The sequence below is a fragment of the Xiphophorus maculatus genome, chromosome 6, assembly GCF_002775205.1.
Source record: "Xiphophorus maculatus strain JP 163 A chromosome 6, X_maculatus-5.0-male, whole genome shotgun sequence".
NCBI classification, from domain to species: domain Eukaryota; kingdom Metazoa; phylum Chordata; class Actinopteri; order Cyprinodontiformes; family Poeciliidae; genus Xiphophorus; species Xiphophorus maculatus.
In genome coordinates this window covers 6535514-6555896 of record NC_036448.1, presented here as the reverse complement: position 1 = coordinate 6555896, position 20383 = coordinate 6535514, and the positions used below count along the sequence as shown (strand labels likewise).

The following is a 20383-nucleotide window of genomic DNA, read 5'->3' as shown; positions in this document are numbered from 1 at the left end:
TTCCACGGATTCGTCTTACAGCTTCATCAGTCCAAAACCAAAAATCTCTCCGTATTCTTAAGATCACCCTTTTTTATACAGTCTCATCTTTGTTGATGTGAACTGGACAATTGGAAAGTTTCGACCAATAGCAACACTGCCCTTGATTTACATAAGGATCCTGGCAGCCCCTAGACTGAGTGTGTGTGCTTCTGCTCCATTTCAGAAATGCCGAATAAGCCAAATCATCACAAATTGTTGTTCTTATCTGTCCAAACAACATCTAACCCAAGTCATATTTGGTCCAACTTTTTGACAGGGAGAGTGTCAGGTCAGTTTGACCCAAAGAGGTGCCAAGAATCCTCTTGCAAAAACATCTCCATAAATAGTATTTCCTCTCTTACTATTACTTATTAAAAGTTCCTAAACACTGTCACCGAATAAAAAAGTATTTTAAGAAATCACAATTGCTTCGGTTGTATGTGTTTTATAGGAATTATGTAGACTGTAAATGAGTCTCTTACTTCTTAACCACAGACAAAATTCTTGAATGAATGGCGGCTTCTTTCTTCCAAGAATTTCAGCAGGTGATTATATCCTAAGATTTTCACACAGATAAGTGATATATGTGGATTAGGCTTTTTTTTTTTTGAACATATAAAATACTCTTGAATCTTACATTGGTTTAGTTCTTTTCTGCGTCTATGCTCTCAAACCTTCAGTTAGTGGCGGCAGATTTGCGCCCACGCTGAGCCAGGTTCTGGTTCTGCTGGCAGTTTCTTCTTGTTAAAGGGGAGTTTTTCCTGTTCACTGTCGCCATGTGCATGATTGGTATGAGGGATTGCTGCCAAGTCCACAACATAACACCAACGATCGTCCAGGAGGAGTGAATGCTGCAAGTCTGTGACTCGATGCAATCTGAATAAGAAACTGAACTATTTGATAACTAGGACCAATTTTAAAATTTGTACTTGACTTGGAATCTGTCTGTATGATTAGACTGAACCGTTTTTGTTATTTTTGAAAAGGGCACTCTGGTAAATTGGTGCAATATAAACTAAACTGAATTACTTCAGCTATCCATTTTTCAGACGTGTTAACGAAGCTAAAATAAATATTGTTGCAATTCTCAACAAATGTCTCAAGGCACTTTACAAGGAAAAAAAAAGAAGGGAAAAAGTCAGGTGAAATTCTTTACTGTATTATATACCAGTTGCATGGAGCAAAAGCTAAAAGTTTAGTTGACAAACACCTCAATAATTAACTTGTTTATATAACAAAAAGGAAGCAAATAAAACCACACGTGCCCTGCAAACGAGCGGTCCAATGCAAAAGCTTCAGTCTTTTTTTTTTGTTGTTGTCTTGTTTCACCTGATATCACAAGCGAGTGGAGGCTTGTGGCGCAAAAACGAACAATTAAAACTCCCGCAGTGAAACAGCCTCTCCCGCAGCGCGCGCTCGCGCACCCGCCGCGCGCTTCTCCGTTTCCTCCACTGCTGTCGCCTGTCTGATGCCTTCAGATAACAGGGAGGAGAGCGAACCGCAGACATAAAGAGGTTCAAAACAGAGCCATTAGCTGAAGCGCACAGAAAATCCCTTTGGTGTGAAATCTGAAGGAAAGCGTCGGGGCTGCGAGCCGAAGCCGTCTCGCGCAGACAGGCAGCGATGGAGCTCAGATAAAGAACGCAGGTCTGCAGAGAGGAAACCACAGCAGATCAGACAGAGGATTACACCCCATAATTACGCTGCATTAATTCAAGGCAGAAACACCTTCACCACACACACAGACATCAGCAAAAAAAAAAAACATACACTCTTCAGTGCTCTTCCCAGGAACTTTAAACGCCAAAGGGTTTACATTTATTTCAAAAAGCATATCAGAAAATACAAACGCTAATACAAAAATAAATATGGAAAGGTTTCGGCTGAAGCAACAGATGGAAGAAGATGATCCGAGAGCGGTCGGCGTGGCGACGGGGTCTCACTGGCCGGACTGGCCGCCGCAGTTCATCTCCATGTAGACGAGTCCTGCGATGAAGGAAGCAGTGGAAGAGATCAGGGGGACGTGAGGCAGATGCTGTCTCTTCTTCTCTTGTAAATCAAAACCATTAGAAATCTCTGACTCATATCAGATCATGCATGGGAGTCGGTCTGCACCAATAATAGCATGCAGTGGTGAGTGGAGGTGGGGTTTTTTTGCTTTCAAATCTGTTTTGCGTCGCACCTTGAATCCAGTTGCTCGGTACCGTCGCTCGGTCCAGAGGAAGGGTGAGGGGAGCTACGCCTTGATGGGAGGTCGGGTGGCTTCTGTAGTGATCGATCAGCGACTCAACAGTCCCAAACTTCAGCAGTCTTCCTCTTAAATCCTGTTAAACACACACACACACACACACACGCACACGCACACACACACACACATTCAAACTGTTGTGAAAATCTCTTTGGTTCCCTTTCAGACTTGTGTCGTGTTTCTGGTTTTGTTTTTTTTGTCGCAGTTAATTTGAATGTTTCGAATCCTCAAACACATCCGGGCCAGATTACACTGAAAAAACACAAAATCTTACCAAGAAATTTTGTTGTGCAAATATCTTAGAGACTAAACTAACTAGTAAGTAACTTTTCAGCAATAAATAGCTTTTTTATAAGTCAGTAATTCCTTAATAGCGATGAAAAAGTACTACTTCCACTGGCAGATTATCTGACTTATAACAAAACATTTTTCCCATGTTAAGTGTAATTATCTGCCAGTGAAACTAGCACTTTTTGGAGGGATTTTTAATCAATATTATGGGATCATTTACTTAAAAAACTCCTATCTTGCTAAGAAGCTACTTGTAAGTTAGCTTTGTCTTAATTCAAGTATAATAAAGACATCTGAGTCGATACCAAAAGTCTTTGGCGAGATTTTGTGTGTTGGCAGTGTATTTCTATACATCCATCCTGACCAGTGCTACATATGAAGGTTGGTTGAACAGATCCTGCCAGACAACATGAAGTAGGTTAAAAGATCTCAAAAAGCAACACCTCATGCCACAATCTGAAGGAGATTCAACCTGAGGAACAAAGTCGCTGAAATCTATCGGTACAGAAAGACTGATAGATGACATTTCCAAGGATTTGGAGAACCTTCCCATGAGTAACCAGACTATCAAAATGACTCCAAAGGAGCATCAACAACTCATCCGGGAAAACACAAAACAACCAAGAAGATGTGCATCCTGTTGCATCTGGTGTGAAACTAGCGGTCAGATGATTGCTGTGTTCCCAGAAGCCTTTGTGTTACTGATGCAAAATGTTTGGCCATCAGTTTGTATCTTTAAAGGTGCAGCATTATGTGTTTTCCAGCCACATAATGACATTTTATACCACAATCAACTATGTTACCTTCGGTTGTCAATAAAAAGGTGTATATATCAAATATGACAAGAGAAATTTGACTTTGTAGTTTAACGTCTTGAAATTGGGGCTCTGTCTCTTTAAGAAGCTCCTGCTCTTTCTGAAACTCCGCCTTCAAGAAGTCATCACAATCTAGCTCCTCCATTAACCCTTTAACGACGTTTTTACCAGTGTTATACCAAAGCTTAGCTCCTTTAATGAGCTCAGCAGTTGTGAAGTTCCACCAGGTGTTTGCTAATTGCTGCTGGCTAGTCTGAAGGAGCTGAGAGGGGAAGTCACTGCGTTCTGTGAAGCGGAAGTTTGGAAACATGGACACTGCGTCTCAAAGACGGCGCCCGGTGCACCCAGGCGTGTTGCACAGCTGACTGGTTGCCATGGAGATAAAAGGATTTCTCAAACATGCATGAAAGACTCAAAGCAACACTCCAGGTGTGTTTTTGATGATCATTACGCCATCATGTACGTAGATCTCAATGAAAGTCAGTTTTGTACAACACTGCTCCTTTAAGCCCAATCTCTCTGGGATTACACAGCAGAACAATGACCCAAAGCACACCGGCAGGCCCAGCGCAGACTGGCTCAAAGCAAAAATGTTATGAAGATTTTTGAGTGGTCCAGTCAAAGTAAGGACTTAAATCTTGAGTTAAATGCCGTACCATGAGCATAAACAGGTCAAAAATTCCTCCACAGTGACGTAAATAACTCATCTCCAGTTATCACACATGCTTGATGGCGGCCGTTGCCAAGGGTTACCCTTCCACATAAGGTCGGATTAATTTGGCAAATATCTTAAATTGAATATTTATGGAAGTGAATTTTGTGTGATTTTATTTTTTGACCCAAAAAAACAAACAAAAAAAAAGCCAAAACAGAAAAAATCTTTAGAGAAACAAGCTGTCTTTTTTTTTTTTTTTTTTTTTAGCAGCGTTTGTGTACAGGAGTGGAAACAGCGACTGGCTTCCTGGTCTGCGTTTCAGAGTCTGTACATGTGTCACCTGCTCCTCTGATCTTCACCCACCTGGAGGTACCAGCCGTCGCCGTCGCGCTCCAGCCTGTAGGTGTGTACGAAGGGCGCCTTCCTGTGAAACAAAAACTGCTTTCAGACCACTTCTGCAAAACCGAAATAAGAAAACGTCTGAAACGGGGCAGGTAATCTGGATCTGAGGCCCACGGTGACTCACTGACGTTCGGGGCGCACTCACTGTGAAAGCAGACATCAGTCGCTCTGCTCAGCGGTGTCGCTTTCGCCTGAAACATTCTCATTTTACCGCAATATTTTAGAATTTTAATCACTGCTTCCAATATTTATTGGGGGGGGCAGGTTTCGCTTTCTTTTTGTTTTTTTGTGTGGCCGATTTCTTCAGAAACGAGACCTGGCTTTAGCTCCTAAATGATTCATCAGAGCAGCTTTACATACGTTAACATTATTTTAATTTCTACTTAATCTCTGTGATTTGACTGTGAATATTTTTTTTTAGTGTAGAATATAATCTTTCTTAGGGTTTTATTGGGATTCTGCGAAGAACCCGGCTGGCTCAGCAATGAGACGGGTTTCCAGGGAAAAAAAACAAACAGTTTCTGGTTCCTGGTCCGACCCGTGAACAGCCATTAGAGACGGGACGGACTGAACGCTGATTAAACTCAACAGTCAGATTTTAGTGGGTTGGTTTTGCAGGTTTGACCAAGGCAAAAGATTTGACCAAAAGATATTTTAGACCAAAAAAAAAAAAAAAAATCATCACTTTTGGCAACAAAAAAAAAAAAAAGACGTAGGCCATTATTTTAGGAAATTGGCGACGTATCTGTTTGTTTGAGGTGACAGAAATTTTTAGGACTTGGTGGAGATTTTTCCCAAACTCACAGAGGTGAGACAGACGTCCTCTGTGTCTCAGGTAGAGTTGCTCATATTACCGATAACGGCCAGCTTTAAAGACATCGAGCGCCATTCAGCCTCTGTAGAGGGTTTTATATGGACGGCATCCATTTCACCGTTTAGCATGAGCAGAGAAAACGTCTCAGAACGTCCTGAAGCTCTTAGAGCTTCAACTTATTGACTGATGAGATGCTAACGGCTCGTCGCTCAAAGTGTTTTAAATTCAGATCATTAGAGGTGAACTATGCCTGATTTGGTTCCGTTTTTGTTTTTGTCCGGTTTGGTGCCGACATTTCTCATCAGGAAGTATCTGACCTGAAATATTTAATAGTACAGCTTGTATTAAATTTAAACTTTGATTCTAGTAATAACTCTGGAGGATTTTTTTTTATAAAGCCCTGAGTGACGTGTCGTCGCCTAAGACAGAAACGAGCGCTGAGAAATAAACTAACTGAGTCTTTTTGAAGCGTAATATTGTGATTTAAAACATGGCTACTATGTGATACACCAGTCTAGATGATTTAGTGATATTTGCACAAAGAAGCAGCAGCATGTGATTTGAAACTGGAGTCATTTATTGCTCACATTTTCTGATTTGGGAATTTTTCATTCGTCTAGAAACGTATTCAGAATATTTTTCCCTTTACGTGAGAATTTGCTCGTCCAGATTTTTTTCTCTTTTTATTTTTTTTGGTCAAATTTAAATGTTGAAGACAATCAAACACATATGATACAAAGAGCAGTTTTAGAGTACTGATTTCAAATGTGAATGAAAAGAAGACATGGAAACCAGCCTGGCCTCAGACAGAGCAGTAACTGAGGAAAACCACACTGATGTCGAGTCAAGAAATCACAAACAGGAAACAGGACGCACGTGGCCCACCCTGAAAAATCTCTAAAAGCAACACATCCCGAAAGAAATCCAAGAACAGATGAAAAACAAACTCACTGCCACCCGTCAGTCAGGGAAAGGTCAAAAGGTCATTTCTAAGTGTTTGGGTTCGCCAGTAAACCACAGTGAGAGACGGCATCCACAAGAAAGAACCGGGAGCGTCGAGGAAGTGGTCGACCTGCCAGCATGACTTCAACAGTGGGTTGATGATTCAACCAGGAGCAACATCTGAAACGCTGCAGTCCTCTCCTGGCCTAGTTAAAGCTCACGATTTGAAAACAACAGAGAGAAGTTCAAGGCCAAAAAGAACGCAAAGACCCGTTTCACAGCGGCTAGTAAACATCTCCACGCATCCCAGGATTTTTTTATTTTTATTTTTTTAAAGTATTCTGCAAACCAACAAACGTGAAACTTTTGATGCGAAATTAGCACGACATTTAAGAAAAATGAAATTTGACCAACAATCAAACATGGTGGCGGCAGTATTGTGCTCTGTGGACGGAATTCGCCCATCAGGAACACTCGAGGGTTATGCAGCAGGGCAATGAGCAAAAATATGCAAAAAGGATCTCCTAGAGTGGCCTAGTCAAAGTCCAATTGACTGCTGAAAGCCCCCCGAATGTGGCCAAACTAAAAGAATCGTGCATCGGATGAGAACAGGTTTTGCCAGGGTGCTCGGTTCCCCATCGCGGCCCGACTCTGCTTCGAACGAACGCAGGTGATCACAGACACGCAGACTTGGTCTGCAGCTGTCACTAAATATATCTGACATTAACGAATGCTTTTCTGTGACGTTGTCGTTACATGTACACATGCTGTTTGTCGCTGTGGTTTCGCAGCTCTCTGCTCCATTTTCATTTTTCTCTCTCTCTAGCTTTTCGTTTTCCCCATCTTCGTTAAGACTGAAATAAACCAAAAGGCAAAAAAAAAAAAAAAAGACATGTAACTTTCCACTTGGGAAGATAAATCAGTTTAAATCTGACACTCAGACAATAGTTCTGATTGCCGTGCGGCCGGACGGGCACACTAAAAATAATAATTATAATTAAAAAAATACAACTAATCATCATGAATGATGTATGTGAGAATGTGGCTGTTCTTATTTATTAGTTTTTTTTGTTGTTTTTTTTTACCAGTTATTTGTTAATTCTTACATTGTGTGTGAATTGTGAGAAAGTTATTTTTTGTTTTTAAGCATATGACTGATGGCACTTTTTAAATTTCGTTGTTCTTGTGACAATGACAATAAAGATTTATCTTATCTTATCTTATCTTATCTTATCTTATCTAACTATTCTGCAAAAAATTTAGACAAAATTCCTCCATGTCGACATAAAAGATTCGTTACCAAGAAGCGCAACAAACAATTAGGCTTAGAGGGAGATTACTTATTGCTTTTATTTTTAGGTAGCATATTGGAATCTGTTTAAAGAGCTGAGAGATTTACAGTCAATTCACCAAAATTAGTCAGGATACTTTAGATGTAAAATTAGACAGATTAGGACTTCAAACTACTGTACTTTAAACTAAACGGTAAGTAGTCGTTTTGTATTTATACAAATGTACTTTTTAATTGTACGTTGAAAATGATTTTAATAATCGTTGGAAAGATCTTTTTGTGGCATCAAAACTTTCAAACCCTTCTCATAAGTCATAATCTCTGCGGGGACTTTGAGGGTTCATCTGACCCCCTCCACAGGTACGGAACAACATTCAAGTCGAAATTGTGTCTGCGTCGCTCCGAAACGTAAATATTACTGCCGGCCAGAAGAAAACATGTCGCTAAAATAAAAAAATAAATAAATAAAAAGATTACTTTAAACCTAAATCTGACAGATCTGATGAATCAATTTTGGGGGCTTAGGTGTAAACTGGATGTTATAAAAACGTTTTTAAAAAAGGGAGAAATATATTTATGTTGCTTTTTTTTTTTTTTTTTTGCAGTGCAGCTGAAGAGATTTCATCTTTTATTATTATTATTATAATTATTAGTCACACTAATTAGAGACCCGCACATTTCTTTTCACAGCTCCGTTGTTGGGGCCGTTCCGGTCATGCTAACTACTGTATAATTACACATAAAAAGCCTCATTTTACTTTAAAGCGCTTCATTCACATCGTCACACCCGCAGACCACCAGCCAGGAAGGTCTCGTCAGAGGAATTTGATATGACTAAATTTAAAAAAAAAAAACATTTAGTCTGATGTGTTAATTACAACTTCTTCAGAAAAAAACATAGATATTCTTTTTGTTGTTGTGCCGCCTGTTCTCAGCAGAGAGTTTTGCTGCTGCTGTTTCATAACCTCTAAAAATATTCTCAGCGCTTTCAGTTCTAGAAAACGGAGCCGTTCTTGGGCAGCGCGATGCGTGGCGGCACACAGAAGACGGCGCGGCAGAGACTGTGCTGCCGTGGACGAAAAAGGAAAACGCCGAGATCACGGCTGGCGAGAAGGCTTTCGTTGGCCGTCAGGAGTCATTTCTGCCTGCTTTCTGGGAACCTTTTTTGTTCCGTTCCTTGTGTTTATTTCTCAAGTCTGCGAAGCCAAGCTGCGAACGTGGAAATTTGTGCCCGTGGACGAAAGCGTCCACGGGCACAAATTTCATTTCTGCTAAGCATCTTTTATCGGAAACGTGTGAGAAAACTGTTGAAATCGAGAAAAGGGAAGGAAAAAAAAAAACCCTTAAAAGATTTGTGGTAGAGCCGTGAAGGCAGGAGTCTTAATCCTGCCTCCGTGGGACCAACTGAGAAAATGCTACCAAGAGAAAAACGTGAGGTAAAAAAAATCTGCAAAAGCGTGTCTAGTTTTTACGTTTAGATCAAAACCAATGCAACAAATGAAAAAAAACAAAACAAAACACCCCTCCACCATTGTAAGGTGAGAAGAGAGAAGAGAGAAGTGAGAAGTGAGACGTCACCTCACGCACAGACAGTAGGCCCCGGGCACCGTCTCGCTGTCCCTCAGCAGAAAGCTGCCGTCGCATCCGAACCTCTCCAGCAGCTTCTCGGTGACTTTGCTCCCGATCCGGCCGTAGTAGATGGAGCGAACGGCGGCGCCCTCCGTCTCCATGGCGCCCTCAGAGCCAGGTGCCCATCTGCTGCGCTCTCTGCAGTTGGAGGTGAAGGCACTCTGCTGCACTACCAGAGAGAGAGAGAGAGAGAGAGAGAGAGCGTGCGAAAGGTTATACGAGGCAGGAAAAGCGTTTCTGGTTTTCACACTTTTCTGTCATGCAGACACAAAACTGCAGCATGCATGTGATGATTTCTTTTTTTTTAAAAACCACATTAAGGAGTTCACGGGGTGGAGCAGAAAAACAATTACTCTCATTCTTTTGCTTTTTCTCCTTTGGAGGCGCGAGTGTCTCTTTTTGTACAAAATTAAAAAAAACCCTGAATCGTTCGATCGAATTTAATCGATTTTTTTTTTCTTTTTTAACCCAATCTGACTTTGATTTGTGTTTTAAACATGTGGAGAAAATGCGATGATTTAGCGGCACGTTTTATCTCGGACAGAGAGGAGAGGATTCGGGCGAACAGAACGTGGCCCCGAAGCGGACAAACAACCAGCAACCCCCACGCTCCACCCAACGCCCGCAGCTACACAACACCAACAGCAGCTGTGGTTTCATTTGAACGCCTCAGGCCTGCTCACATGTTTTAAAGTTTTTTAAAAAACACACACACAAAAACCATTTCACCTGAGAACGGTCAGCCCTCTGGGGCACGACAAAGAGCAACAACAGGATTGAACGGAATATAGAGATCTATCTAGAATCGGTCCGAACCATGAAATGCCCTTCCCCGTCGTTGCGTTTGTAACGAATAAAAAAAGTTTGAAAAATTCCAGCTGCATATGTTTTCACACTTTTTTATCTCACGGTTTGTTGAAGCTCCTTTTTTCCTTTGCTGTGTTTTCAGATTTGTATAGTCTTTGGTTGGAGTCTGGCAGCCAACACACATCTCGGCCTCGCCACAACCTTCTCCAAAATCCATCATTAGTTTTGTATTCTGAAACCTTTAGTTCTTCATTCTGGTAATTGTCATTCCAAAATTATGAATTATCCTCTCACAGAGTCAGGTTTTTTGTTGTTGTTGTTTTTATCCCACTTTGGAAGCTCGCTTTGACTCGCCGTGATGCTGAAGGACAAAATCTCTTTCCAGAGGACGTCTGAACCTTTTTGGTCAAAACCGGCTGATATTCGGAGCTTTTTATGATTTATGATTGCTTCACAAAAACCCCTAATTCTATCTGAGTAAAATGAAAGCCCAGAGCGTAATCCTCTGGGATTGTCCTCTTGTGTATTCGGTTCTTTTCAAAAGGTGCCGTTTCATTTTGCTGTGTAACTTCACATATTCTACATTGATCAAAAGTTCATCCGTCTTTCAGGAACCTGGATGAAGAAATTTTGCCTCATAATTACGAAATGTAGGTCTGCGACTAGCGATTGTTAGTGTGGTAACTCTTTATTTGACATTGTGTGCATAAGACTGACATGGCACTGTCACAAACATGAAGGAGTCTTTGCGAATGTCTATGAATGTCGTCATGAAGTGTCATTCGGTAAATAATGACATGAAATAATGACAAATAATTACTTTAAAAGTTGCACTGAAAGTCCATTAGAAGTGACAACTTTGCATTAAGGTGTTATTATTCACAAAAGAATACAAAGTTGGCACTTTTAATGCAACTTTACATTAAAAGTGTCATTATTTACCAAATGACACTTCATGACACCAGTCATAGACATTCATAAAGACTCGTTCATGTTGGTGTTATGTCACGTTTATGACAGTGTCAAGTCAACCTCATTCATACCTCGTCAAAAAATAAAGTGTTACCGATTGTTTTAACCACTTAACCCTTTATATGCAACGTTTGAAATGCATTAAAAGATGCAAATAAACAATAAATTGCTTAAAACGCAACTACGTCGCATTCTTTTAGTAAATTTGAACCAGGTGAAGCTGGCCTGTAAAACACGTTTACAGACAAAGATGTTTTTGTCTTAAATGTATATGTTGCACAGATTTGTCTTTATTGCTGCTTTTTCAGAATATCGTCTTTGCATTTTTGAGTCTGTGTACTCCACTCGACGACTAATCGATTAATAAATGAGTTGACGATTTTTTTCCCAATGATCGATACATCATGATGATCCGATGAATCGTTTCAGCCCCACTGAAATGTAATATTTACCTTATCTCAGAAGGGAAGGGAAACATGACAATAAATCTAATGTGTTGGAATTCTTTGGAGCTTTCTGCTCTCGGCACCAGAACCAGGACCAGAGAAAGAATTGGCCGCCTTATCCGGGTCCAAAATCTGACTGCCGGTTTACTGACAAAACCAACTGGGCTTTCCACAGTTGTGCGGTTCCTGGAATCTCAACACAAAAGGCTGATCTCTTGGTGTTCCTTAAATCCACCTCGGATTAGGGAAAGGGTTGAATATGTAAGGAAGACGCTTTGAAAGGAAGTTAGTATGTGACTCTATGTAGGATGTGGAGAAAAAACACAACAAAATTCTTGAAGGAACTTTACATAAATTAGAAGAATATAGCAAAATGTAAACAAAAATACCCATCATAATCAAAAGGTGATCATCTCTGTTGATGGATGCCCTGGGTCAGTATTACTCTAACTGAGTCATAGTTTGACCGCAGCACTTCCTGGTGAGGAGACATCACAAGGATCATATAAACCAATCAGAATACTTTGGGTTACATGTAATGAAAATTTGCTTCCTGGAGGCATGGTCTCAGTTTAAAATTTTGAGATTTTAAATTTTACCCCGTCGCTAACATTTAGCCGTGGTGCGTGATATGAAGCTGACCAGGAATTGCCTGCGCTGTAAACGACCATCCCCCAATTAGAAGAGAGAAGTGCCGATCCGGTCCAAGGCGGCGGTTAGCATTGATTCCATTTTTTGGAAGCGTGGCCAACACGGACTGAACGGCTTCGTTCGCTTCCTCCGCTCACGCTGCTAAAACTAAGATGCCGCAGAAAATCAACGTCAGCGTTCACCGGTTCTCCTTCTGTTCGCTGATTGGTTGAAATTCTACTGGAGGAATCCAAGTCAATGGGAGAAAGCCCAGCCTGCGCTGTGAAGGGAGACGAGAACCAAGTAGGATTGTGTAGAAAGGCGATGGCCCGGCAACTGAAGATGTAATGTGCTCAAGAACACAGCAGCTGTATTTTATGACTGAGAAGCAAAGGCTGATGAATCCTCGCTGATATTTGAGAAAATGTCCCTTGACAAATTGTACCTTGATGACATCTTCAACAAGCTTCCATCTTACTACTGGCCGCATGTTTGACTATTCTTCTTGGCAGGAACTCCATGTAGATCATGAATACATTTTTTTTTACCTGACCCAACCCAAGCCCATCAGCATCGCCTCCATTCTGACCAAAAATCATTTACTGCATTTATAGACTCGAGCCTGAAGTAAACCCGACATATTATTTAAATGAATCTATTTCTGCTTTTGTTTTCAGGCTATAATTTGAGGAAGAGGTGCAACTTGTCCTGTTCTTAAGTTTTTCTTTAACGTCTTCCAGCTCCATCTTGTTGCTGGTTGTTACCGCAGGGTGAGTTAAGTGCAAATCTCCTGAGATGTGTGATTGATAAGAGCAGAACAGGGTGTGGCTGTGTGCGCACTGTGCAGCACTTGTTACAGCCTAATAAACGTCTGAACCTTTATTTCTTTTGACAGAATTAACTGACAGAATCTCCTCCACTTAGACTACAAGTACATTAACACAACTTTATATTGTGCATTTGAATTTTGGTTTTCTCTGTGCTCTGTTAACAACCCGACCACAAAGCAATTCATTTTGGCCTGGATTTCGGGTCAGGTTCAGACCATGAATATAAATATATACCCTGACTTAAGGTTTTCCCAACAGGATCAGATTTATTGCCGAGAACCACGACTACAGCAAAGAAACGACGGATCAAACATTTCATTTTTCTACGTTTTATTTGGACCTGAATGTCGGATTTTGAGCCTGTTTGAATAGGAGAACATTCAAAGCTGTGAATCAAACCATTGCTAAAAACACAGACATGCTGTCGTGTTGGAGGATTATTGTAGTTAAAGGTGGAGAAAAGCTATCAATAGCCTTCTCCAACATAAAACATATAAAATAAAAGCCCTTTAAGTCAAGCCACATTTTGTATTAAAACAGTAAATTATTTAAAAAAAATAATCTTTGGATATTTTTGCTAGATATATAAACAGACAGTTGATATTATTGGTAGCTAAAGTTTTTTCGTAATTTTTTTTTTTACATTTAGCATTTGTCCCCCGTATCCCTTTTAATAAGTGCATACAGTCGAAACAATAAACTGTGTACTGCTGTTCCCCAACTTGTTCTGACCACAGACCATTTTAAGCACCAAGATCCAGCCCACATAGAGTGTAAAACATACTCTGGTTCTCTTTTAACTTTCTTCTCCTCCTTTAGCCTCCAGAGAGTCGATAGCTTGGAGCTCGGAGGAGAACTGCTCTCCTAGATCTTTGTTTGCCTGGAGGAAACCCCGCAGCCGTTTCAGCTGCTCCGCGTCCTGAGGAGCAGACAGAGAGTCGGGGTGGGGGGGGGGGGGGGAAACGTGCGTCACGCATTCTTTACGTCTTGTTCAAAAGAAAAGAAAAAGAAAAATGATGCAAGTGCGCGGTTTTTGTTCCGCCTACATGCGTCTTTGCGTCCTCGTCTTCCTCGTTAGCAGCACGCAGACACTCCCGCAGCATCTCCCGCAGCAGCTCGGCTTCCCACCGGCTGACCGACTCGGCGCCGGACTCCGGCGAGGCAGGGCCCGAATCGGCCGATGGGCCAGCGGAGTCCAGTCGGTCGACACCAAACACGCGTATCGAAAGATCTACGGTCAGCATCTGGATCACAAAAATATATATATATATATATAGATAAATATATAGTGTCGTGAAAACTGGCATAGAGTGGTGAGATCTTTCCTGGTTAACGCAAGAAAACAGATCATACAAGCCTGAGAGACATAAGTAATCTTGTATCTTGATTTATTGATGATTATACAAAGAGTAGATGTAATAAAAAGCAGATCAAGAAATGAATAACATGATGAATAAAATGGAGAATAGAATTAAACTCAGATGATTATTAAAAGAAGTTATGTTTGAAGAATTAAGTCAGAAAGATGATTATGTTTGATGATTTATGATGATCATACAGAATACATGGAATTGTAGCTGAAGTAATCATACGTTGTGTGAAGCATAGTGATATGTGATTCTCAGACTGTGTTATAATTAAGAGTAGAGGTCAGGGTAGAGGTCAAGGGTCTGAGCTGAGCGGGAAGGCAGAGGAAATCCAAAACAGGAACTGGAATGTTTTCTCCAAACCAAATGGTCAGTGGACTCATTTTTTGTTGTTTTTCTTTTTTTTTTTAGAAAAGTTACATACTGCAACTTTCGTGGAAACACAACAATTGCGTTTTCCTGACATTTTCGACAGTCTTGCGCACGTTTGCAATGGAAGCGCAGCAGTAAAGAGCCCGAACGTGGAGCTGCCGCTGTTCTCCAAACAAACTCACGTCTTCGATTTGCCTCCCGACGGTCAGCATGTGGGGCACGAAGCTCAGCTGCTGCACAAAGTGCCTCAGAGCCGTCCTGTAGCGCCTCATCCAGTCGTCCTTCACCCGAAACTCGCAAGAGTGCATCAGCTCGTTCCTGCACTGAATCACCTGGAAGCAGAAACACAGGTGCGAAAATGCGGTTTTTAGTCCCGACATGAAGCCGCATTGCAAGTCTTTTTTTTTGTTTGTTTGTTTGTTTTTTTCTTTGCTCCACTGCTCACCTGTCTCACCAGCTTCGGATCCACGGAGCTGAAACAGTCGCAGTAGTTGATCAGGTTGAGCAGAGCCGAGGCGTCGAACTCGTCGGCGCGGCTCACCTTAGTCTGACCTCGTGGCATGTACGCCTGAAGACACACAGAGCAGCAGAGCGTGGGGACCCGACACGAGGAACACAAAGTCCAAACCTTCCTGATGGACTCGAGGTGGCTCGACGTTGAGCTGAAACGGGACGTTTTTATTTTTTTTCCCTTTCTGCTCCAGAATGCGTCCCGTCACCGTGGTTTCCGTGTCTTCAGCAATGATGAATCCTGATCCTGTCAGAGATGTTTGTTTACGTTGTGCCTAGCATCTCGTCTCAGGTTGGCGTTCACGCGTTTTCACTTCCTCTGAGTCCAGGCAGTGATTTCTGCTGTGCGCTTACCGGTGTGTTGAAGTGGAGCAAAAAAAAAAAAAAAAATCACACACACACACACACACGATTCTGAAAAATCTGACACGTGTGTTTTACATTTGTACTCATCTTATCTCAGAATGGATGTAAATATGTTCGGGGTTGGGGGGGTTGTGCTGATGTTTAATGTAATTTCCCATGGTATAAAAAAGTAGTTATCCATCCATGAATAGTTTTGCAAATTCTACAGATTTTTTGTTAAACATTTAAACCTTTTTTGCACAATCTAAGAAATACATTAAAATATGCAAATAAATAATTAATTAGATCCCTTTTTTAAATAAGAAACTAGACATTTTATTGCCTAAAATGCAATATAATAGCATTCCTTTTGTGACTTTGAACTGGGTGAGTATATATTGTTTTTAAAATACCACTTGAGGATTTAACACTTAAATCAATTACTAAAATAGTTAATCATTCCAATAACTGATTAATCACAATTAATTGTTTCTGCCTTAGTTAAGCAGAACCTCTAGAAAATTGAAACAATGAAATAGCTGTGGCGCTTTTTTAAAAATGATTTCATAATAGGTATTGGATGGCGCATCTGTTTTTTATTTCAGATAAAAGCAGTACTGCCATCTAGCGGAACTTTGCAGTACAGTAAGTCTCTATGTGTACAGCTCAGGAGTCTGCTGCTACAAGTGGCTCTTCGGATGCCTCTTAATCATTTTGGCTGAAAATAATACAGTACTGACAAATGTTTTTAAATATGAATATAGCAAATGCAGGTTTGTGGCTGTTTTTATCCTGCGATTTTTGAATTTGGTTGCAAGTAATATGTTTTAGATCTGCTTTCATTGTCATTCGATTGGAATCTAAATGCTTTTTCACAATTTTGTTTTCCATCCCACAAAAAAAACAAAAAACCCCCATCCTATTCTTAGCATTTTTTTTTTAAAAAAGAGTAATACCAACCTTCCTAGAGTGGCTGTGTATCTGAAATTATAATTTATCATCCAGCAAAATGTGTTATTGTGACAGGCCTACCCGGTGAGCAAGCTCTGCACTGGCAGCCAATAAAACATCATGGAGACATCTTCACTCCAACCAAACCCTCTGAGTTTCTGATGTCACTATGCTAAAGCTAAGTTACCTAATAGTCCCATGCAATGGTGAAGATTCAGATCTTTTCGGGGAGATATTTTTTGCAGTGAATGAGTCATTTTATGCTCAATCATCTATAGACAACACAAATTGTCAGCACAAGAAGTGGAGGAATGAAGTTTGGGAAGCAACTTTGGAGTCCCTCCCACAACTAATGCGTGACGCGGTGCGTCAATTTTTATCATCAATCAGTTTGATTCAGCACACGTTTCTGCGACATTGGGTTGACTTTGCGAGTGGATGGAGTGATGTGTGGTCTACCTTGGCCAGCTCCCAGTGGTCCGTCCTCCAGTAACTGGGAAAACAGTTTGTCCAGTGGATTGTGCCATCTGGCTGTCTGTGGTGTTTCAGGATAACTCTCTGCCACTCTGCACACACCCTGCATACCGAGACAAGCTGCCAGTACGGAAACCCAATGAAACACACTGACTGCGGGAAGTTATAAATGGAATACATTTACTGGAATAAAGGGTCAAATCCCACCGTATTTCCTCTGGGTTTACAGGAAGAGGTCTCGCAGGGTCTCCGCAGGGGAGGATACTGGTTGAGCAAATCTCCGTGGAAAGCTCTCAGCTGCTGGTCGGTGAACGGAAGGAGGCCGTCCTTCAGGATGAGCAGGCAGCGTCCTGCTTTCAGCCAGTTCTTGTACTCCTCGTCGTTCAGACGGAACGTCAACTCCTCGCGGCCCATCTCAGCTCTACTTCCTCATGAAGTGAAAACACAACAAAGGGGCAGGCCAATGTTCAGGCCACGTGCCCAGCTCAGCCCACTGGCTGCAGTTCAGCACGACGGCCACCAGATGGCGGTGTGTTACCGTAGCTATATGATGCCGGGGCGGGAAAACCAGGTGGGCTGGTCGAGGGAGACAACTTTATGAGTGAAATAAGGGAGTTTATGATATAAGGGAGTATGTGTGGCAGAGAACTCTGAAAAATTGGATTAACTTAGTTTTGAAAGATTTTTATCTGAAGCTGAAACATGTAAGAACCTCATGTCATCACCTGCAGGACCAGGGAGGTCACCAGAGACTACTTGGAATCTGTCAATACTAGTGAGACTTAAAATCTCAAATATTCATGTTGAGGATATTTTCATTTCAGATCACAGATGTCCTTTTTAATTTGTCTTTAAGCATGGAATTATCTAAAACTCATCGTTTCATTGGCTCTCGTAATCTAGTTCGTAAATTTGCTGAAAAGTTTTTATTTCTCTTGACACGGCAGTTACGACATTGATTGTCTAGCTAATGTTTTTAAGCCAACATTTTGGGGAAATTCTAGATGAAAATCTCTTTATCAACTCTGTACCTTGTGGGAAAAGTCAGACTGGCTCTGCAGAGCAGCTATGTAGGAAGACTGGATGCTTGTGGAAGCCAACTAGGCTCTCTGCCCATCTCCTGCATTTGAAAAAGGTTTTGATTTCCCACAACTAGCCCACTGTATAAAAAAAGTTCAATTTTTCTAAGTCATCTCAAATGTGAGGACAGAATGATTTCAACATCTTCTGCTATAGGTATTATTCCAGCATCACTATTTAAAGCCGTTTTCCCTTGTACTGTAGAATCTATTAGCTACCCCCTAAATTTTGGTCAAGTTTCATCATTCAAAAATGGTGCATTTCTCCTCTTCTTAAAAAGTCTCCACTTTAGATTCATTGTGTCCGAATACTTATAGGGTTTTCTCAAAACTGTCTTTCCTGGCCAAAATTATACAGCAACCGTGGGATTCTGATGATTTTAATATTTCAGCCATATTTCAGTCTGGTTTTTGAAGAGCCTATTCAACAGAGTCAGGACTCCTTAGAGTGACTAGCGGTTTGATGATGTGGAAATGAGAATCGTTGGTGTTAGCTGGACGTAAATCTCAGATTTATGTTCAGCCCTTTAGTATCGGGGATCACTCAGTACTGCTTGTGAAATTGAGTCTTTCAGGAATATTTGTGTTGCCCAGTCCAATTTTAACTCAAGGTCCGTTACTCTCAACCATGGGCTTCTACCGTGTTTCTGTTTTTGGGCCTCATTTATTTGTCTTTGTCTCCTTCCTTTATGCAGTCTTTTAAAATCTTTTAATGAAATCTCTTATCATTACTATGCTGATGATACTCAGGTTTTAATTACTTTTAAACCCCATTCAATTTCCAAGCTATCTCTTCTACAATGGTATATGAAATCAAGCAAATGAAGGTCGAATAATGATTTTCTCCAGTTGAATGAAGAAAAAACACAGGTTCTTATCTTTGCCGCAGAAAACTTGGTTCCTTCATTTTCTGACCACTTGACTTCGGTTGCCTCATACATTAAGCTTCCTATTAAAAATAATTTTTTTGATGGTCCTGTATTGTTTTAACAATATGTGAAGGATGTTATTTATTCCTGCTTTTCTCACTTGAGGAACACTGGTAAACTCAGGTGTATCATTTCTAAAGCTCAGATGGAAATGGTGATTCATGTATTCATCTGTTCTTGTATTGATTATTGCATTTCATTTATTACCTTTTCTCAGTGAAAGTTCTAAAAATCATTCAACTGCAATATTTTTGACTTCCATATGGGCTCCAAGGCAACACCTGATTACTCTTCATAAACTACCAGTTCAGCACAGGACCCAGATCAAGGTTCTCGTGTGGACCCATAAGGTTCTTTATGGTAATGTTTCTGCATACATTACTAGACTTTTACGTCCATGTGTCACCACCACCGGGTCGCCACGGTTGACTGATCTGGGATTGCTTTACTGTCCTAAAGCCAGGATTAAAAATCAAAAGTGAAAGTATCTTTGCGGTTGTAGCTTCTCACGAAAACATGGGATTCAAAGGTGTTTTCATGCAGCCCAGAAGTGTCTCCAACAAATCTATGCAGCCCTTCCAGCAAGTTTTGGATCTGGCCACGGCTCTCCCCCAAGTTAGCCGGGTCATTGCCTTTCTATGCAGTACCGCTCCAGTCGAATCTCTCTTCACTGCTTTGTCAGGTTCTTTTCTTATTGAAGTGGATTGTCTCTGGTAGAATTTCAACCGGGTCAATCAGGGAACTGAAGGAGAAATTGTGAACGATGGCATCATATTTCTGCGCTGTTTTATAATTGTAGTCTGTCTGTAGCTTTGGCAATGGCAGCGGAGGAAGTGAATAGAGCTGTTCAGTCCGTGTTGGTCTCGCTTCCAAATACTGAATTAACATTAACAGCCATGTTGTTTGGCTCGGTACTTCACTCTCTGCAGTAGAGGATGGTTGTTTACAGTGCAGAAGATTTCCGGTAAGCTTCACTGCCTTGAACTGGCGGATTACACACGTCACAGCCAAACATTAGCAATAAGGTAAAATTTAAGACTTCAACAGAGACTGCGCTTCCAGGAAGCAATCGTTTCTCAATAGCCAATAGTTCAGACTCTCTGTACGAAGCAAATCGTACAACAAGGAACTAGGGTATGGGAAGCATTGCATAAAGATGCCCGAAATACCTTAGCTGATTTCTTTCAAAGTGGAGGAGGAGGCTCTGAGTCTTCCTTGATACAGAGTTTCTCACCGTATCTCCAATGCCAAATCCAGCCATGAAACAGAGGACTTTCCTCTCAGCTGCTTCACTCTCCTTCTTTTGATCATGATCCATCTCAAGAGAGATGAATCGGTAAATCAAGAGCTGCACAGTTTGCTCAGCTTTATACTCCATGACAGATCGTATACCCATTTACTGTTCTATCCTAACGTCAATCATGTACAAAACAGAGGGAGTATTCCACGTCTGCTGATTGAAACAAAAGCTAATGCAGCAGGTGGTGCAGTCTTCAGCTGGTGAAAATATGCAGACTTTCAATCAAGTTATTAATTTTATACAAACGCTATTTTTTTTTGTCT

The 20383-nt window shown here is 41.1% G+C and overlaps 2 protein-coding genes across 4 annotated transcripts; both read right to left on the bottom strand.

Moving 5' to 3' along the window:
- Nucleotides 1–1161: 1161 nt before the first annotated feature.
- LOC106699774 (SH2 domain-containing protein 1A-like) lies at nucleotides 1162–13667 on the bottom strand. Of its 3 annotated transcripts, none has more exons than XM_023335872.1 (5): nucleotides 13578–13667; nucleotides 9067–9277; nucleotides 4394–4454; nucleotides 2204–2345; nucleotides 1162–2007 (listed from the first exon to the last, which is right to left on the bottom strand). In XM_023335872.1, coding segments are annotated over exons 1-5 (462 nt in total). In that variant the 5' UTR covers nucleotides 13579–13667; the 3' UTR covers nucleotides 1162–1960. The 3 variants fall into 3 exon arrangements, with proteins under 3 accessions (XP_023191640.1, XP_023191639.1, XP_014326313.1); XM_023335871.1 differs by having other exon boundaries at nucleotides 1801–2007; nucleotides 9058–9277; XM_014470827.2 differs by having other exon boundaries at nucleotides 1801–2007; nucleotides 9058–9272.
- On the bottom strand, nucleotides 13107–17270 carry c6hxorf38 (chromosome 6 CXorf38 homolog). The gene is made up of 6 exons (XM_005804601.3): nucleotides 17020–17270; nucleotides 16798–16932; nucleotides 14978–15100; nucleotides 14715–14864; nucleotides 13840–14037; nucleotides 13107–13712 (listed from the first exon to the last, which is right to left on the bottom strand). The coding sequence occupies exons 1-6, from the start codon at nucleotides 17224–17226 to the stop codon at nucleotides 13590–13592; spliced, it is 936 nt and encodes a 311-aa protein (XP_005804658.2). The 5' UTR covers nucleotides 17227–17270; the 3' UTR covers nucleotides 13107–13589.
- Nucleotides 17271–20383: the final 3113 nt, after the last annotated feature.